General features: G+C 51.3%; 1 protein-coding gene and 1 long non-coding RNA gene across 2 annotated transcripts; one reads left to right on the forward strand and one right to left on the reverse strand.

The window, feature by feature from the left end:
- The first annotated feature begins 795 nt into the window (after positions 1–795).
- LOC134412161 (uncharacterized) lies at positions 796–1,559 on the forward strand. The gene is made up of 2 exons (XR_010026391.1): positions 796–878; positions 934–1,559. It is a non-coding gene; the product is annotated as an uncharacterized LOC134412161 (long non-coding RNA).
- Positions 1,560–6,219: 4,660 nt separating this feature from the next.
- On the reverse strand, positions 6,220–20,556 carry LOC134412363 (palmitoyltransferase ZDHHC3-like). Its single transcript, XM_063146267.1, has 9 exons — positions 20,228–20,556; positions 17,364–17,452; positions 14,739–14,833; positions 13,696–13,808; positions 13,057–13,118; positions 10,874–10,994; positions 9,983–10,055; positions 8,189–8,318; positions 6,220–8,089 (listed from the first exon to the last, which is right to left on the reverse strand). Exons 1-9 carry the CDS (start codon positions 20,554–20,556, stop codon positions 7,998–8,000), a joined length of 1,104 nt encoding a protein of 367 aa, XP_063002337.1. The 3' UTR covers positions 6,220–7,997.
- Positions 20,557–21,725: the final 1,169 nt, after the last annotated feature.

The raw sequence follows: 21,725 nt of genomic DNA on the forward strand, positions 1-21,725 counted from the left end.
CTTGTGGCAACGAATAGGCACCAGAGAAATTACAGGCCTCCATTCCATCCCAAAGCGGTCAGGCTGAGGTCCTCGGCCTTTCCCTGCTGGCCTCCCTTCATACAGCCAGGGGTGAGGAGGAGGAGGAGGAGGAAGGGGCCAGGTCCACATGCCGATGTCACTGCTGTGGCCTGCGCAGCCCTGCTTGACCCTGAAAGCATGCACAGAGGCCATGGTGAAGAATTCCCCCCTCCCCCTTAGCCCAGAAAACGTTGCATCTCTGGGCCGGTTCCCAATGGGTTAACAAGCCGGGGAGGGGACTGGGAAGTTTAACGTTCTGGGTTAGAAGGCACTCTCCACAGAGCAGGCGATTCAAGGGAAGTTTTCCACAGCCTAAAAGGCGGTCACGGTTCACCCAGTGCAGGCGGGAGGGAGGAAGACAGAGCAGCAGACTCCCACATCCAATTCTCAGTTCTAAAATGAGAGCAGAGGAGTGGTTGGAGCAGTGAGGGAGGGGAATAATGGGGCTTCAATTATCACCAGCTCCAGGGGAGACACCATGTCTGGCAATGAGGGCGAGGCAGTAGCTCAGTCACTGAGCCCCTGTGTTGCATGCAGACGGTCCCAGGTTCAGGCTCTGGTATCTCCAGGTGGGGTAGGAAAACTCCGGCCCCAAACGCCGGAGAGCCGCCGCTGCTGCCGGTCAGTGCTGACAAATACTAGGCTAGATGGAACAAGGGTCTGACTCGGTATACGTCAGCTTCCGACGTTCCTGGAAGAGGCAGCCATTTTGGAACCCCATCTCCAATCTGGTTGGTCCTGAGGTGCACTGGGGGAGGCCCGCTGAAAGAAGGGCACTTTGTAATGCACGGCTACTGTTTTCCGCACACCAGCTTGGAGTGCGGAAAACACTCCAACTGTGGACTCCTTTACCACAAGGAGCCCTGGCAGAAGTGTGAGCCAAAGCGGCGAAGGGCGGGAGGAACCCCCTTCCGCACGTCGTAGAGCCCCAAACACTACCCTTGACAAGCCCTTAGGATGGGTAAATTTTAAAATGCGGGTCCCGACAGAGGAAATGCGGAGGGGGCAGGCCGCCCGGCTTCTCTGTCCAACTTCTAGTGGTCGGAGCAAAGGAGGAAAACTTGGGGAAGGAGAAACCACACAGTGCTGCACCTGGCTTGATTTTCCTGTGGCTGTGAGCTATGCCCACCCTGGGGCTGATGCACCTAAAATTTCCCCCTGGAGGGGGTGAATTTATTTAAAACCTCTGTAGAACCAGAGGGAACCCACCCGTCCCCTTCTCAAAGCCCCCCGTTCGACCCAGGAATGGTCTTTCCCCCACAATACCTGCACCAGCCAAGAGATTGATGCTGGAGGTTAATAATTTAATTAAATTATAATTTAAAGAACGGCAGCAAAACGGCTTACTGGCCCTGAGGCAAGTCCCCTGGGCCGAGAGGGAGGGTCTGTTTGTTTTTATCAATTTTGTATAAGCGACATGTTTAATATTAATAATTATTGTCAGGGATCCGGGGTTATTATTTTGTTTGTTTTTAAAATAATAAAGTTCTGCCAGGTTATTTAATGCTATTTATAAACCCGATCTTGGTGTGGTGTGGTCCTTTCGGTGGACGCCGTTCGGCTCTGGGGTTTGGTACTTCTGCAGAGGCTCAGGGGAAAGGATACAACAGATCTTAGCGTCTTTTCGGGATCAGGTGGGAGTCACCAGGCTGGGTCGCCTTTGGTGGCCTTATGGGCCTTGCTACTTGCCCACCATGCAGGGTTGCCCAACTGAAGGGGCAAATCCGCCAACTGCCTGCAGGCCAAACTACCTGAGATGTCTTCCCTCTGCTACGCAAGTGTAAGAACCATAGAAATTTAGGATGGGAAGAGTACTCGCAGGTCCATCCCGGCCAATGCTCTGCTCAGTGCAGGAATTGTGTGATCACAGCATCCCTGATGGCCGTCCAGACTAAGCTGAGACCTCCAACGAAGGAGCCCTCTGCCTCCCGAGGAAGTCAACAGGGCTGACCATTAGGAAATTTCACACAGGGCCGACAATTAGGAAATTTCACACAGGGCCGACAATTAGGAAATTCCCCTAACATTTAGACAAAGTTGGCTTCCATGCGATATCCACTCGTTAATTCTTGTCCTGCCCTTGGGAGCAACAGAGAAACTTCTCGAGGGGCTGGAGGAGAGGAAGAGGCTCTCTCCCTGTACTTTTCCAGGAGGAGGAAGAGGAGAAGTCTACCAGCTTCTATCTTTCTCCTCTTCGGCAGCTACGCCTAAGACACCGATGTAAAGGGTCATAAAGAAATGTGTGCCCTGCTTGACTTTTGATCAGTTACGGTGCAATCCTAGATGTGTCTACTCAGGAGTAAGCCCAACTGCGTTCAAGGGGTCTTACTTGCAGGCAGGTGGGGACAGGAATGCAGCTTTGGTGTGCTGCTCAGCATACAAAGATATGGGGGGGGGGGGGAGAGAAGACAACATTGCAATTTGCCAGGAAATGGGGGAGGGGGGAAATCAACCTGGCCTGGCACTGCCTTGGGACTCCTTAAAATTTCCCACAATACCCCAGTGATGCTAGATCAGGGGCATCCTGGGAAATTTGCAGGCTGGCTGCTTAAGAGTACCCAGGGGCAGGCATTAGTGGTGGGCTTTGCCAAGACCCTCACAGTTGCCCAAGGATGACCTGTCTCCACCTCCACACAAAAAGCAGCTGGGAATCCCCGTTGGGCTCCTTATCCTCAAGGCGTATCCTCACAACCCTTGCCTGACAGCTGTTTTTGTTACCATATGAGTGCGGCCTACTTGAACCGCAAAAACGAGGTTCCGGGCCACGTCCCATCACAGAGAGGAAGGAGATCCCAGGGGTCAGGTCAAGAGGAAGGACCACCACCGCATCTCCTCCTGCCTCCTCAGATCTCCTTTCCAGACGTTCGCCCTCCTCCAGGGCTTTCTCTGACTCATTGCGGCGCTGAAAGGCTCCCAGGCCCAGCTCCAAGTCCCCAAGCCTCCCAAGGCCGCGAAGCCACGGATCAGATTCCAGAGCTCGCAACGCAGGCTACAATTTCCATTCCTGGTCCTGGAAAGGGGTGCGTGTGCAGAAATGGGGGCGGGGTGGTGGTGGAACTCTCAGCATGCCCGGCTGCCATTTTAAATCGAGATGTGTGTGTGCGTGTGTGTGTGTGTGTGTGAGAGAGAGAGATTGTGCACGTGGCGACTGAGTCACAAATATAAAAGCAGCACCTTCAAGCGCAATTTGACGAAGGGGTGGGTGGGAAAGATTTATATATAAAATGTCTTGCAGTAACACAAATCACAAATACACATACAGAGAGATGTTCTGTTAATACTGCTTAAGACTGCTACGAGGTCAGCATTCTCCCCAAAACACACCTTTCCTCAACAAGCATCTAAAGACTAGCCCAGACTAGTCCATTCCTCAGTATAAAAGTTCTGGCCGTCGCGTTAGTCCCAGAACTAACAGTCCCACATGTGTAGCAATGACCTTGGCAAAGTCTGCCCCATCCCTTCCCCACAGATGCACTGTTGTGGCAGGTTTGTCTGTCCGCTATTTCCCTCCCCCCCCCAAAAAAAAATACTTGGGCGCATTCACAGTCACATTAAACCAGGATGGCTTCCAGAGAAGCCTCGCGGTTGCGCTACAGCTAGGGTGGGCAGACTTCAGAGTTGCGCAATCTCGCGGCGTTGTTTCACTAGAATCCCTGAGGTCTGCCGACTGGAGCCTGCTGCAAAACAGTGGCTCAGGAGGGCAGGCAGAATTAAGGAACAGGGTGCCTCTGAAAACAGGTGCTACCCGAAAATTTCTTTCCAAGATCAGAATTTAGTTCGCAGACCTTCGACAAGAAACTCCACTCCTGACTCACAATAATCCCCACCTGGTTTCCTCCCACCCCGGGATTCGCTTGCTTTCAACAGCAAAATTTGGGGTTTTGTTGCCACTGCCCTTAAACAACAATTGGCTGCAAATCGCCCAGAGTAGAAGATCTCAAAGTATCTTCTGCCCATCCCTGCTCTACAGTACCTGCACATGTCACTTTTAGAGGATGCAATTCAAAATAGGCGTAGTAAGGGGGCAGGGCAGCCAGCCGTGTGTGATGCCACTGCTGCACAAGTCAAATACTTCGCTTTGAATTTTAAAGCCAGCTTCTAGCCCTTAGAACTGTAGAATTGCGAGTGGGAGCGTTTGGGGCAGTGCGTGCCAAAGACACACGCAGGTTATCTGTCTAGTTTCAAGGTCTTGGGTGGCCACCTGCGTCCTCACTGGGACTCGCAGGATGGTACGCAAAGTAAACACAGCCACACAAATTTGCCTGGATCTATTAAGGAAGCCGTTTACCTGCTTTCATTTAGAACCCATTTTCAAAACTGCACCACTTGCTTCATTTCTGAGTAACCGCATAATTTTGACTGGGCTGGTGGCGAGGGAGAGAGACTAGAAACATAAACCTGGGATCAGGGTTTCTGTTTGCAAGTGAAAGGGGAAAAAAAGACATCCTCTAAACTTTGGAAGCTTGATATTTGTGCCAAGTAGCAAGAAAAGTAGCAAGGGCACTGAACTCCTTTTCGCTATGGTTTTTTTTAAAAAAATTGAAACTGCAGCAATGAGGGCCAGAGCCTTGGTTTAACAGACAAAAATAAAACACCACGGACAACAAAAATGAAAAGCAAAGGTTCTGATCAAGATGCCGGATCCCTGGCTTCCTGGCCCACTCTTGGAGCCACCGTCTGCGGAGTTTGCAGTGAGTGCAGATGACTGAGCACCTTGTTTGTTTTAAAGAGAGCATGTGGCAGCTGGCCAGCGCATGAAGCATCGCATGCAATTAGCCCCAAGAAGCAGAGAACAAATGGAACGCTTGACTTATTCCACATCCAGCGCTACGTTGCAACGTGAACACTGTCCGCAGGGCACAGAGGCTATCAGTTGCTCTGTGTGTGTGTGTGTGTCTCTCTCTCTCTCACACACACCCTTATTCCTTCACACTCTTGCATTTGGGTCTGTCTAGACTTTCGATGGAAGAAAATTGTCAAAATCAAATCCTGTAGACATTCTTTTCCCCCCACCTCCCCACGCCTTCCATTCATTTCGACACAAAGTTCATAGTTCAAAACCTGTTTGCCAAGTTTGAGTGAAACCACTGGCTTAAAAGGAAAGGAAAAGCACGAAGTCTTATTCAGGCACAAACCAAAGGTATTAATGCACATCAGCAGGGGCCCAGCTGAAGTAAAAAAAAAAATGGGAAAGGGGTACTGCAGCCTTCTCCAGCCTAGTACCCAATAGTCCAGACATGCTGCTCGTGTCAAAACTCAGGTTGCAGGAGAAACGAACGGGCATCAATCGTAGGAAGAAAATGGGTACACAGCTCAATCGTAGCTTACAGGCTAGGTTGAGGGTGGTTATTTATGAAGGGATTTATTTCAAAACATAACCCTCTCCTTGGGCACTTGGTCTCCTTCTTTCCTCCCTTCCTGATACCAGGGCTGCAGCCCAAGGAAAGGCATTTTACACTGATTAGTCGTATGAGTTCAGGTCGAAGGCAGAGGATCCTAGAAGGGGAGGGGGGGGGTCGTGCCCTTAAACCCATCAGTTAAATTTCTACACGGGTAGAAACTACATTTCTGAAGCTAGAGGCACATCTTCTTTGATTTTAGATTATTAATGTCTTGTATAACAGCAGGCATTTTTTCAGAAGAGGCATTCCTTCCTACGTGAGAGGAAGGAGAATGCCTCTTTTATCATGCTCACCGTCCACTGTTTTTAGAAGTACTTTTCTTTAAAATTATATAATAAAGCCTGCTGCCCGATCAATCGGGGCACAATTTTAGCTCATTAAACCCTTTTTAACTGAACAACCTAACTGCTCAATTAACTAAAAGCCACGGCCCTAATTGGAACATATTGCACACAACACACGAAATCTACAAAGCCCTGGATAACCTGGGTCAGGGCGCTCCCATGTGAACGTGCCTGTCCATAGAATCACAAAATAGCAGAGTTGGAAGGGGCCTATAAGGCCATCGAGTCCAATCCCCTGCTCAATGCAGGAATCCACCCTACAGCATCCCTGACAGATGCTTGTCCAGCTGCCTCTTGAAGGCCTCCAAAACCATCCTCAGCCCAGAGCGCCTCCACATTCTGTGCTGCAGCGGTTAGCAACAAGGAACAGGGCCTTTTTGGCCATGGCTCCTTACCTCTGGAAGTCCCTCCCGTCTCCCTTTACCATGTGCCAACGCGACACAGCAAAGGCGTTTACATTCCTCCTAGCTTCTGAAGCCATCTGGTTTTAATGCCAATGAGCTATTTTACCTGTTGACTATTGTTTGTTTTTGAACTTTTTTTTTTACACTGCAAATAGATCACTTTAAATAAATTAAATAAATAAAACACAACCATAAAACATGGGATGGGGTGAGGGGAAATGCTGATAATACACCAGATAGGAGAAGCAGCTGATACTATGGCTACCTGATTCCACACAGGACGAGTGCCATTCTTTGCAGATTTAGACAGAAAGAAGTCCTACAGCTTTCAGCCTTCTGGCTGGGAAATGTTGGGAGTTGTAGGGCTCTTTTTCTGTCTAAACATGCATAAGATTGTGTCCTAAGAGAGCTTCACAGAGGTAGAATTTCAAGGGGTGTAATGCCCCGCCTCCACCACCGAAATGCTAAGTCAGGAGAAACTGCCCTCACCCCCAAATCTCTCCCTCTCCTTCGGTTCAGAAGCTCCACCCTCAAATAACGCTGCAAACCTAAGCTCTTATTTTCAAGGGCTGTGATCCACCCCGGGGGTTATCCTTTAGGGTACACAGGAGTCCCCTCCCCTGAAAATGAGATACGCAAAACAACATCAAGCCTTCCTGTTTCCAAGCCAAACATTCATGGCAGAAGCCCCCCAAGGCAGATGGGTAAGCCTAAATATTCAGGGGTCCCATCTCCACCCTGGTCACTATTCGTTCCCACTCAGTTTCTAGCCCAACAGAAAAAGATGTAAGGGAAGGGTGGGGGGGTATTGAAACGAGAAAGGACAACACTTGCGGCAAACCAGAGGCAAACATTCAGGAAGTGGGTGCTGCATTCAGAGAAGGGTACCATGGCCTGCTCTTCATGGACTCCCCAAGCTCTGCCTGGGGACAAGAGAAATACCTACAGCGCCCATCAAACTTTCAGATCACTGGCCGATTTGTAGTGACGTAGAAAATTGTAGTGGTTTGCCGATGACAAATCGTGAGCTGCTCACCAGATACCTCCCACTTTGGTTGCACACAGAAGCAGTGGACCGGAGGATGAGGCCAACTGGAAACGGAATTATCCCCACCCCTCGCTTTGGGGTAAGCAACCAGGTAAACAAGAGCAGGTAAACACATCCCCAGAAGGTAGAGGTCACACAGATCCCGAGAGGAAGAGAACGACCCACGAACATCGCACGAGCAGCTGCCAAGAGGCTACGAATGCCTTGGGAATCCCTTGTTCGTGTAGGCTGGTGTGCAGGGGGATGATCTCTTTGGACTCAAGAGGTTCAACGATGCCAGGGCCCTGTGATGCAGGGTTAGGCCCAGAAGACTAGGGGGGCTCCATCTCTGCCCCTTTTTTCTCACAGGCCCAGTACTTGTTGGCTCAGATCCCGGGGTGGATTTCAGCACGGGGCTCACCATGAGCCACCCCACGATTCTGAGAGGAGCGCTGGCAGGCCGGGAGTTCAAAGGCCTCTCACTCACCTCCACCTCACGGGAAGGAGAAGAGATGAGCTGGAGCACGGATTCCAAGGGAGGGCGCAGAGTTTCAAACAGTCATGGGACACCGGCGCCCCTCCAGGATTCAAGGAAAACGTCGCAAGCCGCTGCTTCCTCTGCGGGCTGTAGCAGATGAAACAGAACGGGACCCTTGGCTCCCACTGAGAGAGGGGAGAATGAGAGCGAGCGAGAGCGAGAGCACCCATGAGCAGAGCAAGGGGGGAGACTCCCCCCGCCCCAGGAGGCAACACAGCAAAGTCACACGTCGTAGTTGGGCAAGTAGCTGTAGGAAGGCCCGTTGGCTGATGGAGAGGTGCAGTGACAGGGAAAGAGCCAGCAGATCACGAGACCTGAAAGAGTGGAAGAAGAAGAAGAAGAAGAGGAAGAAGAGATTGGCGCAGGGGGAAGGCGCCCTTCCGCCCCGTCTGCCCCCCGGCTGTCTGATGTACCTCGGCCAAACACCTCCCGCAAAAGGGCAATCTTGGGCTTCCGCGTGTGCGACACCTCCTGGCGCGCCTCCTTCAGGAGCCGGTTGCGCAGCTGCTCGATCGGGGTCTCATCCGTGATGATGGAGACCAGCTGGGAGACGAGACACACACAAAGCAGTGAGGGGGATGCGGGAGAGATGACGCGGCCTGGCTCCTTGCTCCCATTGCACCGCCATCCCGGGCAAATCGGCCGTCCGGGTTTCCTTAGGCCCTCGGCAGGTCCTCCGAGGCCTGGCCCTTCAGCCCCGTTACCTCCCCCACCCCGAACGGCACCTTGCGACAGAGGTGAAGCAGGGCCGCAAGGGGGAAAGCTATCGCTATGTACGCAGAAGGCTCCCAAGTTCAAATCCTCCAACCCCGAAACGGATCACGGGCAGGACGGATGGGAGAGCCCCTTCCTGGGCCCTCCTCGGCTGGAGGGATTTAAGCAGAAACTAGACAGACGTCTGTCGGGGAGGCTGCAGTTGCACCCTGCAGTGCAGATCTTGCCTTGAACAAGCGGTTGGACTGGAAGACCTCCAAAGTCCTTCGCCACTAAGAACCTCAGAAGAGCCCTGCTGGATCAGACCAAGGGTCCATCTTGTCCAGTATTGCACTGTGTCAAGAAGTACTCCGTGACTCTGCCTGAGATCTTGGATTTAGCTGAATGAGTTGGGGTAGATGGGAAGACTCAGTGGGAGATCACATTACTTGGCATGCAGAAAGCCCCAATTCTAATCTCTGGCGTTCCAGCCTAGGAACAAGCCCCCTGCTTTAGACTCTGGAGAGCTGCTGTTAGTCAGAATAGATAATACCAGGCTAAATAGATTGACTTTGCACAAGGCAGGTGCATCTGTTGATTGTATTGGCTAGTGCCAATGCCATCATGGATGTTATTTCTCTTCCGGTATTGTGCCTGGGCCTTTATATGAGAAGTGCTGACATACAAATTAGAGTTTTTGGTGACTGAAAAAGGGTGCCCTGTGCAACCCCCTCTTAAAAACAGAGGTGGGGAACCAGAACTGCCATCGTCCATGAACAGTGACCATACTTGCTGGGGCTGATGGGAGCTGAAGTCCAAGAATTTCTCGGCTGGACTATTGTAACCTTCTCCTGACTGGCTTTCCTTCCTCTCATGTCAGTTCCTCGGTTTCTATTCACCACTCTGCTGCTAAGATCATCTTCTTGGCTCGTCGCTTTGATCATGTTACTCCACTCCTGAAATCCCTTCACTGGCTTCCAATTCACCTCAGAATCCAATATAAGCTTCTCCCGTTGACTTTCAAAGCTTGTCACAGTCTAGCGCCTTCCTATCTTTCTTCTCTCATCTCACATTATTGCCCCGCTCGTGCCCTTCGCTCATTGAATGCCATGTTCCTTACCTGCCCAAGGGTCTCTCTACCTCTCTTGCTGGGCTTCGTCCATTTTCTCTCGCTGCCCCTTATGCCTGGAATGCTCTTCCAGAGCATTTGCGGACCACGAGTCCAATGGCAGTTTTTAAAGCTCAGTTGAAAACTTTTTTCCTTTTTCTAAAGCTTTTAGACCTTGAGTTGATCTTACTTTTACACTGTTAGTTTTATTGTCCGCTGTGCCTGTTTGGTGCATTCTCTTCCCCTCCTTATTGTTTTATTATGATTTTATTAGAATATAAGCCTACGTGGCAGGGTTTTGCTGCTTTTATTGTTTTACTGTGTACAGCACCATGTACATGGATGGTGCTATAGAAATAAATAACAACGTGTTGAAGGCCACAGGTGGCCAATCCGTAAGACTAACCTGGTCATAAAAGATGACTGTGACGAAGAGCCCAAAGAGGATGGATTCTACCAGCAAGATGATGCGATGAGCGCTAGAGGAAGGAGAGGGGAAAGGGCAGTCAGCCTGCTGGCTAAGGAGGTCACCCGTCCACCCCGTGGGGTTTTCTGGATGGGGTGTGTGTTGCGTTTTACGTAAGGCTGGCCTGTGCGTCACAGGTACTGGCCACTCCATCCTCACAGGAGCCAAGCTGGCTGGAGGCGCATGGGGGAAAACAGGGAACGTCTTTTCCCTTAAAAAATTGGGAAGAATATGCCCCACCCGTTTTCTTCCTATCGCCCTAAGTAGAAGGCTTTCGTGTTTTGATACACCCACAAGACAGGGAGCCCTGGAATATCACCGAGGGGCCAGTCGCCAAAGTCACACACACACACACTGTCCCAACACTCTGAATTACTTGCTTTGACACCACAACACACACACACACACATCTACACACACGGGACAAGGCTGTGTCCGGCTCCTTCCATGTAGTAAATTGAAGGTGTCGACTGACCAAGTCCGGCTCTATACAGGAGGAGACAGGTGGGGAGGCTCTGGGTGAACAAAGGAGCAACTCCCAACCCCCATTGCCCAGAGAGCGGTGTGGTTCAGCTCTTTCACAAAGGCTGGCTTGGAGCATCCATTCCTCCCCTCCCCTGGGCCTGGAGCCAACATTCTCGTGCTCCAGTTGTTCTTGGCAGGCACCGTGTGACATGGCAATTCCTTCTCTTTCCTCCTTTTTAATTTTGCAAAGCCCGAGAAATTCACAGGGCCTCTGCAACCCCCATTTATGCCTCTGTGTGTGTGTGTGTGCGTGTGTGTATTTTTTCTTTTCCAATTCCCTGGCGGGAGGAAGAAGCGGGCACTCACATTTGGACGTGGTTGCCGGAAACGCTGGCTTCGGCTCCTTCTCCTTTCCCCGCTGAGCTCTTGTCCGCGGGCCAAAGCCAGGTGGTCAAGACCAGCCCCATGGCATAAAGGCTAGCCAAGCCTGCGGCCGGGAGAATTAGGTCAGCAAAGGCCAGGAAACAGGGAGGGCGGAGGGGGCAGAGAGAAACCAAGAAAAACGTGCATCAGTCCAGCTGTCTATATTCATCATCCCTTAGGGCCGCTTGTCATAAATTCCCAAGTATGGGCAGAAAGGATGCTACTGCTGGCTTTTGTTTGTACAAAGAAAAAAGTGTGTGGTGGGGGGAGGGCTTCCCGCACAACTTTCGGATGCCTAAGAAGCCCAGCTTTCCTTAAGTTTCTAGCCCTCATGGTCACAAACACAAACTAAAAGTAGATGAATGAGAGATTAAGCCAAAACCTTTACAGAAAGAATACGTTTTGAGAAGGGAGAAAAGGGGAATAACGGGCTCAAGTTAAAGGAAGCCAATTCCAGCTGGACATCAGGAAAAATTTCCTGACTGTTAGAGCAGTGCGACAACGGAACCAGTTACCTAGGGAGGTTGTGGGCTCTCCCACACTAGAGGCCTTCAAGAGGCAGCTGGACAAGCATCTGTTGGGGATGCTTTAGGGTGGACTCCTGCATTGAGCAGGGGGTTGGACTGGATGGCCTTGTAGGCCCCTTCCAACTCTGCTATTCTATGATTCTATGAACTGGAAAGGGGTTCTCGGCCAAAGTGGGGAGGTGGCGCTTTGAGTAGAGGTACTGGGAAAAAGGCGTTATAATAATAATTATTATTATTATTTGCAGGGGAAGCAGGACAAAACTGGCGAAGGGCCCACCGGCATCTTCACAGGGGCCTTTCTGCTTTGCATGGAGGACCCGAGAAGGTATGAAGCAAGGTGAGAGCCTGCTTAGCTTGTGCACAGCCGACCTCTCCCACGTTACGAAGGCTGGCGGAGGGTGCTTTGCCTAAGGGGTCCTCAGAGTGCAACACAGAACGGTGGGAAGCCTCTAGCACAGAGCTATGGAAACGCAGGCCTTTTTGTGCAACTCCCCCCCTCCCCCCACTTCTAAAAGGCCAAAACGGCTCTGCTAAGGCTTAGTTAGGAGCACCAAGAGTTTTCAGCTAAAATATGCTGGCATTTTTGGCCCCGCCCTCTTAGCCGTCACTCCACCGGCCCCAACATCTTCACCCCTGCTCTTGTGGGTGGGGGCGGCAGAGCCAGAATAGCAAAGGCTACAAAGGTTGAAGCAGGCAATCAGGAAGCCGGGTGTGGTGGCCCTGTGCTGAAATCCTCAGACCCCACTGCATGTCCTGCAGGTAGTAGGGGGCCTGGAAGACGCAGGCCCCGGCAAACAAGAACTCGCAGCTCTTACAGACAAAGAAACTGGGTAGAAATCTGAAACGTCTCCAGGGTTCCCGGGACGGGAGTGTGTGTGTCTGTACCGTGTCCCTGAGACAAGAGCACCCTCCAGTGGGGAGAGGCAGGAACTGCTGCCTAGGTTTCAGAGCACAAATAGAGGCGGTTGGATCCACTTCAGTCGGTGCAGAACTGTGCGCTCTTCTGAGGCCCACAAGACGCTTCAGGGAGGAATGTGTGCTGCTCAACCAGCAATACAAGCTTACAGATTGTTTGCTGCGGATGGCGCACACCAGGCCCACAGAGGCTGGTGGTGTAGCGGGGCCAGGGCATGCAGGGACGCAGGCCCAGCAGGGTCCCGACGTTATCTGCCACCTCCCACCCCCCTAAGAATTCCCCCGTTCTCTCTGAACGCAGCTGCCATCCTCATAGTGGCTGGCTGGGGAAACGGATTTCGCCAGCAACAATATATAGTTGTGAGCTGCCCCTGTGGTCATGCAAAGTATTTTACGGGGGCTTCGTCCTGAATGGGCAATTAGGACCCATTCGCTTTGCAAATCACCTGTTCCTGCTGGAGATGGTTTGTCGGTATGGATCAACGCAGCTGCCTGCAATTTTGGACTCTCTCTCTCTCTTGTCCTGATGACTGCCTCCACTTCAGAATTTACCACTGGCAGGGGCTGACTGCATAATGGGGCCCGCTAAGCCAGAAGATCCATTATGATTGCTACTCACAGTGCCCTGACCCCCCACCCCACCCCACCGCTTCCCAGGAAATCCTCCTCCAAACCACAACACACCTGTATAGAAGAGAAACTGGATGAAGTATTTCTGGTTGAGCTCCCCGACACAGTTGTTGATCCTATGAAGAGAGGGAGCGGGCGCGTTGAAAAGAAAACACAGCACAAGAGAACATACTGAAAGAAGAAAGGTTTGCTTTCTCTAGTTGCCAGAGGGGGGCAGGAAGCTGAATTCTAATGTCTAATTCATTTCATTTCTATACTAGTCTGTAGCCAACAGCCAAAGTTCTTTGGGCAGCTCACAAAAACTACATTCCCACAATGCAGCACGATAAAAACATAATCTCAAATCTTTAACGTACAAAGTTTCAAAACACTTTAAAACAGCTAAAAAACGGTGACAATGAGATAAGGGAGGTGATCATATGTCATCCAATGCCTAGGGAGCAGAGGAAAGTCTTAACCTGGCGCCACAAGGTCACAGCGGTGGCACCAGGCAGGCCTGACTGGGGAGAGCGTTCCACAATTGGGGAGCGGGGGCTACCACCAAGAAGGTCCTCTGCGTTTGGCCCATTGTTTTGTGGAATGGCCTGGGAATCTCCCTCCCCTGGCCAGAAACCAAGCGGCTGCAATGAACCACCTAACCCCACCACCCCAGCCAAAGGCCAGCCCCATGGCCTAGGACTGCAGGATCCTCACCAGGGACAATGATGATCCATGCGGCGTATGCAGCGGTGGCAGACACGGCAGTGGTGCGCCCGTGGCGGGCGGTATGTCTCGCAGCGGTTACACACCGTCCAGTCCTCGTTATTCTAGGGAGGCAAAAGAGGAGAGGATGACGGAGGGGGCAAAGGGACCGCGGCACCCACACGCCTCAGATTGCCTTCGCACCTGGGCTCATCGTTGCCCAGAGCAATATGTCAAAGGCACGGTGGGGGATTAAAATGGTAGCGAGACCTAGCCTCCCAGCATGGGTTGAAGTACCTAGCAAGGAAAAAGAAAAATTAAGCCCACTCCCCCCCCAGGGCAAGTATCAACAGAGCCCCGGCCTGGACGTGCCCCCTCACCCCAGCAGTGGCCAACGATGCCAGCTGCTTTCCATGACTCTTCCCCATCCCCCAGAATTTCCCTGCATATGGACAACTAGGATGTCAGGGAGAGGGCAAGGGGAGAACCATTCTCCCTCATGCATTAGACTCATTTATGTGTGTCGAATTGTTACTGGCATGAAGGAACATTAAAAGGAGTCCTGCTCCCTGCTCCAGTCGGTGGTGGCACACCCAAGACACAGGCTGCTCACCTCAGAGAGAACTAGGCCTATTCATTAAAGGGCATGCAGAGGGGTGGGGAAGGCAGTGGCGATTTCCAGTGACAGCTGTAACTTTATACCCGTTGTTAAGAAGAAAAAGAAACCCTGCAACCTAATGCTGAGAAATGTATCTCTTTCCCTGGGGACTGCAGAGGGAAACTGGGAAAAATGGTGCTTATCTGAACCCGCTGCAGTACTTCGAGAGAGTGCAGCTGCCACGATGCCATCGCTTAGGGCAGCCTTCCCCCACCCGATGCCCTCTGCATGGGCTGGACTACAACTCCCATCACCCCCAGCCTGCACAGCTCGAGCGTTTGGAGAGCCGCTGCCGGTCGGAGAAGTCAGCGCTGAGCTTGGCGGGACGCCGGGCGAAGGGGAAGGCAGCTTTAGGCTCCCCCTGGGAGGCTGAACCTTTGCGAGGCTGACAGCTCACCCGGCTGTTCTTGTGCGCTGCACTGCTGCTGCTGCTGCTGCTGCTACTTCGCAAGTCGGAGAAGTCAATAGCCGTGTCGGGAAGCGGCACCATGCCTGAAAGAGAGCCGGAGTCCAATTTAAACTGGGCCAAAGACGGGTGCGGTGCTGTGGGTGATCCTCTGCTTCGCACCCACGCTGACCAGGCGTAAAAACAGGGATTAAGGAGCATCCTTTGCCCACATTAAGAGATCTCATGCACGCACCCTGGCATGTTTGGTTCATGTTCTTCCCTGGGGGGCCCAGATCATTTATTCCCGGCTTCACATGGATGGGAAGAGCCCTTAATCTGATGCAGCAAAGCCTTCGAGAGAACTTATGTAGCTGTCAGGCTTGGGCATGTTGTGCCCGGCCCTGTCTGAGCAAAGTCATGCTTGCTGGCACCCTTAGGCTCAGCTGTTGCCATGGTACATCCCTATAGCCCCTGGGGAAGGGTCGGTCCACTTAGTTTTCCTGGGGGGAAACTCCCCACAGCATAGAGGAGGGGACAACTGGAGCAGACCCTGAGGGTCTTCCTGCCGGCTTACACACTAGAGCCTCCTAGTGCAGAGGTAGTATACCGCTGAGTATCAGATGCGTGGGACAAAAAGCAGGGGGTGGCTTTCCCCGTCATGCCCTGTTCTTGAGCTTTCCTAGAGAACACGATTGGCCGCTCTTGGAGTGCTGGACAAGATGGGCCTTTGGCCCCATCTGGAAGCGAGAACCAAGACTTCCTGACCCCCCCTCCCCTTTTTCAAAGTATATCATGATCTAAACAAACTCCCAACAAATGGGAACAGGATGAACTTCTCTAACCATGATGCAGGCACATTACTCAACCGAGTTGTTCTATCTCTTAGTGACGCAGAGAAGGCACATTCGCTCGCTAAATATTTTGATTTTGCATTTAGGGAAGTGGCCGGGGGCAGGGGGGGAGAGAAAATCACATACAGAAAGCAGGCTGATTAATTTAAATTAAATGCCTTCTGTCCCAAATGCCACTGGCAAAGACGACCGACGGCCTCCCTCTGCTAGAGATAAACACTCCTGGAGATTCACAGGCGGGAGAGGGAGGAGGGTAAGATGACACGTCCAAGGAAGCCGAGGTGACAACCTTCAGCTGGAGCCCAGCAAGCAGCTATGGAAAAATAACACCCGCCAAGGAGGAGGGAGGCATCTCAGCTTCCTGCAGCTGCTCTGCTTAGGTTTGCTAAAAAGCAGCACTGGGCTTGGCTCCGTCCTTGCTATGGAGCACAAAGGTGCGACTCCTAGCCCAGTCAGTATAGCCCAGCGGGTAAGGGAGGGTGGCTGAAGAGCCAGGGGCTGTGAGTTCAAGCCCCTCTCCTGGCTTGTGCTTCTTTATCCCCCAAAGCCCCTTGGAACTTGGGCCTCAAAGCGAGTTCTTAAAAACATCTGTGGAGGGGCCGTGGCTCAGTGCCAGAGCCCGCGCTTTGCATGCGGAAGGCTCCAGGTGGGATTCCCGGTCGAGCCAGCGAAGAATCCTGCCTGAAACCCTGGAGAGCCGCTACTGCTGCCAGTCAGTGTCAACAATACTGGGCTAGATGGACCAAGGGCCTGACTTGATATAAGGCAGCTGCCCATGTTCTGTGGGACGCGTGGGGAATCTCCACAGGCCAGATCAGGACCACGGGCCAGAGACTGCCCTCCCCTGTCTTAGACAGACGCTCATGGAAGCTGCGGTGAGAAAGGCAAATTCCAGGTTAGCCATAACCAGGGAAGAAATTGAAAATGAAAGTGCCAAGACCACACTGCCTTTATACAAATCTATGGAGTGACCACAGAAAAAGTGCTGGAAAGGGCAACTAAAATGATCAATGGGCCGGAGTAACGCCTCTATGAGGAAAGGTTACAACATCTGGGACTGCTTAGCTTGGAGAAAAGGCGAGTAAGGGGAGGCGTGACGGAGGGGTACAAAAGCCTGGTGTGGACAAAGTGGGCAGGGAGGCGTTTCGCTCCCTCTCTCGTAATGGTACAACCCAAAGGGGTCACCCCATGGAGCTGATTGGTGGGAGATTCAGCACAGATAAAAAGAAGGGCTTCTTCACACAGCTCAAACTATGGCATTTGCTACCACAGTGATGGCCACCCATTCAGAGGGCTTTGCAAGGGGACTGGATCGTTTCATGGAGGAGGAGGCTACCCAGGGCTACTAGCCCTGACGGCTATGTGCTACCTCCAGAATCAGAGGCAGTGAGCCTATGTACACTGGTTGCTGAGGAACATGGGCGGAAGGGTGCTGTTGCACTCCCGTCCTGCTTGCGGGTTTCCTGTGGGCAGCTGGCTGGCCATGGAGTGAACAGAACGCTGGGCTCCATGGACCCTTGGTCTGATCCAGCAGGGCTCTCGCGTTCGTTGGACACAGTAAGACCTGCTTCTAGGAATACAGGCACAAGATTGTGCTTCATCTTTTTTCCAGTGTCACTTGAGTTGGTGGCTAATGTCACTCCATCCTACGGCAGCAAGCTCCATTAGGAAGCCATGGATTGGTTAGAGAGCAAGTGAGTGCAAAATGGTCCTTTTGCACCACAGCCAATGAGAGAGAGAGAGGGCCTTGGAGGTCTTCAGCCAAGGCATGGAGGAGGCTTACCTGGGTCAGCAAAGACAGCCCGTGTGTGGCAGGCCAGGAGCATCACGACAATGAAGTTGAACGCCACGGCGTGGAACGGACACCAGAGGCTGCGACAAACAGAAGCGATGAGATCATCGTCATCTTGCAAGCTTCCTTCCCCCGCTCCCCTCCACCAACAGCATCCCCGCGTGCTTTCCCAGGAGAGGCTAACTCAGTGAAATTCGAGAGCTCATTCTATCCCTGCACCATCATAATCATCCTTAACACTCTTATTATCCCGTTGCACATGGCGCATTCTGACAGTCAAGCAGGGATCATCTGACTAATGCAGCAAAGCTTTGGGAGGAAGGGGGAATATTAATTTCAGTGCAGCTGGGATCCAAAGGCCCTCTGTAGGGATATCTCATGGCCGGGTGCACCCAGTGGGATTTCAGTCAGTTTTCTGTTGTGTTTTCAATACTCTGCACTTTCAAAATGTGGCATTGGGGGTGAAGCGGGAAGAAAGATGGTGTTTGAGAAACAGAAGTTGAAACTCCAGCACATTTCTCTAGATCCTGGCCTCCAAATAACTTCTGCCTCTGCAAACTTACTCGAGGTATATCTCATTGTGTTCAACAATGTTTACTCCTTAGCAAGCATGTTTAGCATTGCAGGCTAAGGGCGTGATCCTATGGATGTTTAGAGAGAGAAAAGTTCTACCGCTGGCTAGCTGGGGAACGCTGGGAGTGCTAAATTTATTTATTTATTTATTTATTACATTTCTATACTGCCCAATAGCCGGAGCTCTCTGGGCGGTTCACAAAAATTAAAACCATTCAAAGTATAAAACAAATTCGGAATATAGGAAGCTAGCTGCCTTTTCCTGAATCAGACCATGGTTCATTTAGCTCAGGATTGTCAACACTGACTGGCAGTGGCTCTCCAGGTTTTCAGGCAAGAGCTTCTCCTGCTCTACGTGGAGAAGCTGGGGTTGAAATTGGGGCCTTCTGAATACAATGCAGGCGTCCTACCACTGCGCTATGGCCTCTAAAGTTCCAGCTATTAGGGGGGAAAGGCATTCTCAAGCCCCAATTAAAAATACAACTCGCACACAAGTATAAGAGCTCTCCTGGATTGACCAAAGGTTCATCTCCTCCGAGATCCTGTTTCCTGTAGCAGAAAAGCTCCAGTAGTAAGGCTGGAAAGAAACAGCCCTTCCCCTACTGTTAAGTGCCTGCGACTGGTATTCTGTGGTATACTGCCTCTGATCATGGGAGCTCAATATAACCATCATGACTAGTAGCTGCTAATAGACTTCTCCAAACTCCATGAATCTGGATTGCAGAATGCTCTGGAAATACATGTATTGAAGGGCGAGATGCACATCAGGGGGGGAAAGTAAACGCACAATCCTACACTTGTCTACTCAGAAATAAGCCCCACTGAGTTCTGTTAAGTATACATAAGATTCCAGCCTAAATCTCTTTTTGACAGACAGTGCGACGTAGTGGTTATAGTGTTGGACTGGGACTCCGGAGATCCAGGTTCTAGTCCTCACTCAGCCATGAATCTCACTGGGTGACTTGGGGCCAGCCAGTGGCTCTCAGCTTGATGTACCCCACAGGGTTGTTGTTGTGGAGATAAAATGGAATTGAGGAGGAGGGCCACGTAGGTCACCATAGGTTCCTTGCATGAAAAGTCAGGATATATATATAACAATCAACAGCAAATTCTAAACTAAGGGCCGTTATCATAGCAAACTCTATAAATTTGTCCTTATCAGTCACTATACATCTGTTCAAACACGTAATGCTCTGCTCTCCCCATAGCACAGCAGGCCGCTTTCAAAATAAACTCAGGGCACAATATCTCTAAGCATGTGCCGGATTCAGTAACCCTATCTAAGGAGAAAGGCTTTCCAAAAAGGACTTAAGCACATTGCCTCTAAGCACATCCAAAAATCTTAAGAAAAGGCCGTCGGGGCACAGTATCCACAAGCATATGCAGAGTTCCATGTTGCCTTCCAAAGAGAAAAGGATGCTTTCCAAGAAGAACGTAAAGGCACAGCGCCCACAACCATGTGCAGAGCACCCCCTTTCCATGATGTAAAGGTTTCCGAAACATCTAAGTACCAATGAACATGTGTAGAGGCAACGATTTCCCAGTCCAAGGGCAAAGAAGTATTTTGTAAAAATAAAAAATAAAATACAGGAGACTGCCCCTGAGCGTGTGCAGAGTGACTATGTGTGCAGAGTGTTCAGAGGAGGGCAACCAGGATGATCAGGGGTCTGGAAACAAGGCCCTATGAGGAGAGACTGGAAGAACTGGGCATGTTGAGCCTGGAGAAGAGAAGATTGAGGGGAGACAGGATTGCACTCTTCAAATCCTTGAAAGGTCGTCACACAGAGGAGGGCCAGGATCTCTTCTCGATCCTCCCAGAGTGCAGGACACGGAATAATGGGCTCAAGTTAAAGGAAGCCAGATTCCGGCTGGACATCAGGAAAAACTTCCTGACTGTTAGAGCAGTATGACAATGGAACCAGTTACCTAGGGAGGTTGTGGACGCTCCCACACTAGAGGCCTTCAAGAGGCAGCTGGACAGCCATCTGTCAGGGATGCTTTAGGGTGGGTTCCTGCATTGAGCAGGGGGTTGGACTCGATGGCCTTGTAGGCCCCTTCCAACTCTGCTATTCTATGATTCTATTTTCAGGAGGGAAAGACGTCATTCCAAAAACCAAGCCCAGCACAAGGTCACGGTACCCCTGGGCGTGTACAGAAGGCCTTTTCTCCTAGGAGGAAAAAGTCGTTCTAGCCCCTCCCCCTCCAGAAACAACCCCACCGCAAGGGCACAGTACCCCTGAGCGTGTGCAGAGGGCCTTTCCTGCGGGGCTTGCGCGCCCTACCTGCCCCGGAAGCCCGGCTGGAGCAGGACATGCTCCAGGATGACATAATCGGCGTAGCCCACGCTGAGGTAGGTGAGCAGCAGGCAAAGCAGCCCACACGGGTCCGCCCGGCACCGCCCCTTCCCGCAGCACCAGCACCGGCATCGACCCCCGGCCGCCACCGCCGCACCCATGGCAACCCCCAGCAGCCACTTCCGGCCCCGCCCCCGGCCCACCCACCAGCCAATCGCAGCACGGGAGAGCGAGCGGAGGGTGGGCAGAGAGGACGCGGAAGCCCCGGGCGCCGCCGCCGCCGCCGCCGCCGCGCTTCCTCGGTCTCCTGTTACCATGGAGACGGGGCCTACCGGCCGCCTCAGCCCTTCCCTTGCGCTAAGGACGCGGCGCTGCCTCAACTGAGTTTTGGGGTGTCCGTGATGGAGGGACTACCGTTGAGTAAAAAAAAATCTGATGATAATAATAAGGATAGTGGCAACAACTAAGTTCTGGGGTGTCCATGTCGGAGACATTGAAGCCCAAGTTACCTTTGAGTCAGAAAAACACGGTAATAATAAATTTCATTCCATAATGTTTTGTACAACGTTGTGATTTCGAAAAATTAGGGGCCCCCACCAAAAAAAAAGCGAACTAGACTAGAGCATAATTTTAAAAACGGCTTTTTAGAACTAAGATTTTTGTGTGAGTGAAATAACAATAACTGCAGGCTTCAAGCTGTTTGATAACACATCTCTTCCACTAAGAGACACTTCCACTGTTTGTTATTCTTTCAGCACCATCAGTGTGAATGGGGCTTTACAGAGCAACAACTAGGTCTCTGCCCGAAGGAGCTTACAATCTGAAATTAGCCACAGGGGAAGGCAACAGAGGGAGTGAAGAAAGATGGAGGGGAGGGTAAACAAGAAAAATACGTGTCCAGTTCAGCTACACGTGTGTTATTATCTTTCTTGTGGCATTGGAGAGAAAAGTGTTAAAATGCAAAGCCTATTGAGTTCAATGCGACTTACTCCCAGGTAAGTACGTATAGTATTAAAATGCTAAATCTTGTTCACCCTTTCCTTTGTTCTGTTAAAAAGGCAACGATTTGGCACAACCCTATGCAGCTCAGTCCTATCCTTGTTTACTCAGAAGTAAAAGAGCCATAAGGAGGGAGAGCAGAGCAGGGGCCCTGAAGTCGCCCATCGACAGCACCAGCACCATGGACAGCAGTATGAGCAAGCACACAGGTCAGCTAGTCAAGGTCGTCCCTAATATGTTGGCAATATCTAAACTGAGGAATCATTTCCACATTTACATATATTTTAGCACAGGCCAGATTTTGTCCAGATCTGTAACCTCTTTTGTACTTTGTGGGGGCAGGTATGGGGCACCAGGCATCATTTTGTACTCCTCTATCAAGTCCCCCCTGATTCGTCTTTTTTATTTTATTTATTTACTTATTTGTTACATTTATATACCGCCCCATAGCCGAAGCTCTCTGGGCGGTTTACAAAAGTTAAAAACA

This window comes from Elgaria multicarinata, chromosome 21, assembly GCF_023053635.1.
Source record: "Elgaria multicarinata webbii isolate HBS135686 ecotype San Diego chromosome 21, rElgMul1.1.pri, whole genome shotgun sequence".
Classification (NCBI taxonomy): domain Eukaryota; kingdom Metazoa; phylum Chordata; class Lepidosauria; order Squamata; family Anguidae; genus Elgaria; species Elgaria multicarinata.

Excerpts from the sequence above, each read along its gene's own strand:
- LOC134412363 (XM_063146267.1), bottom strand. The coding sequence starts at position 20,556 with ATGGTAACAGGAGACCGAGGAAGCGCGGCGGCGGCGGCGGCGGCGGCG. Across the intron at positions 14,834-17,363 it reads GGCTGTCTTTGCTGACCCAG|GCATGGTGCCGCTTCCCGAC; the intron begins GTAAGCCTCCTC and ends GCTCTCTTTCAG. Across the intron at positions 8,319-9,982 it reads CAGTCATCTTTTATGACCAG|CTGGTCTCCATCATCACGGA; the intron begins GTTAGTCTTACG and ends CTCGTCTCCCAG.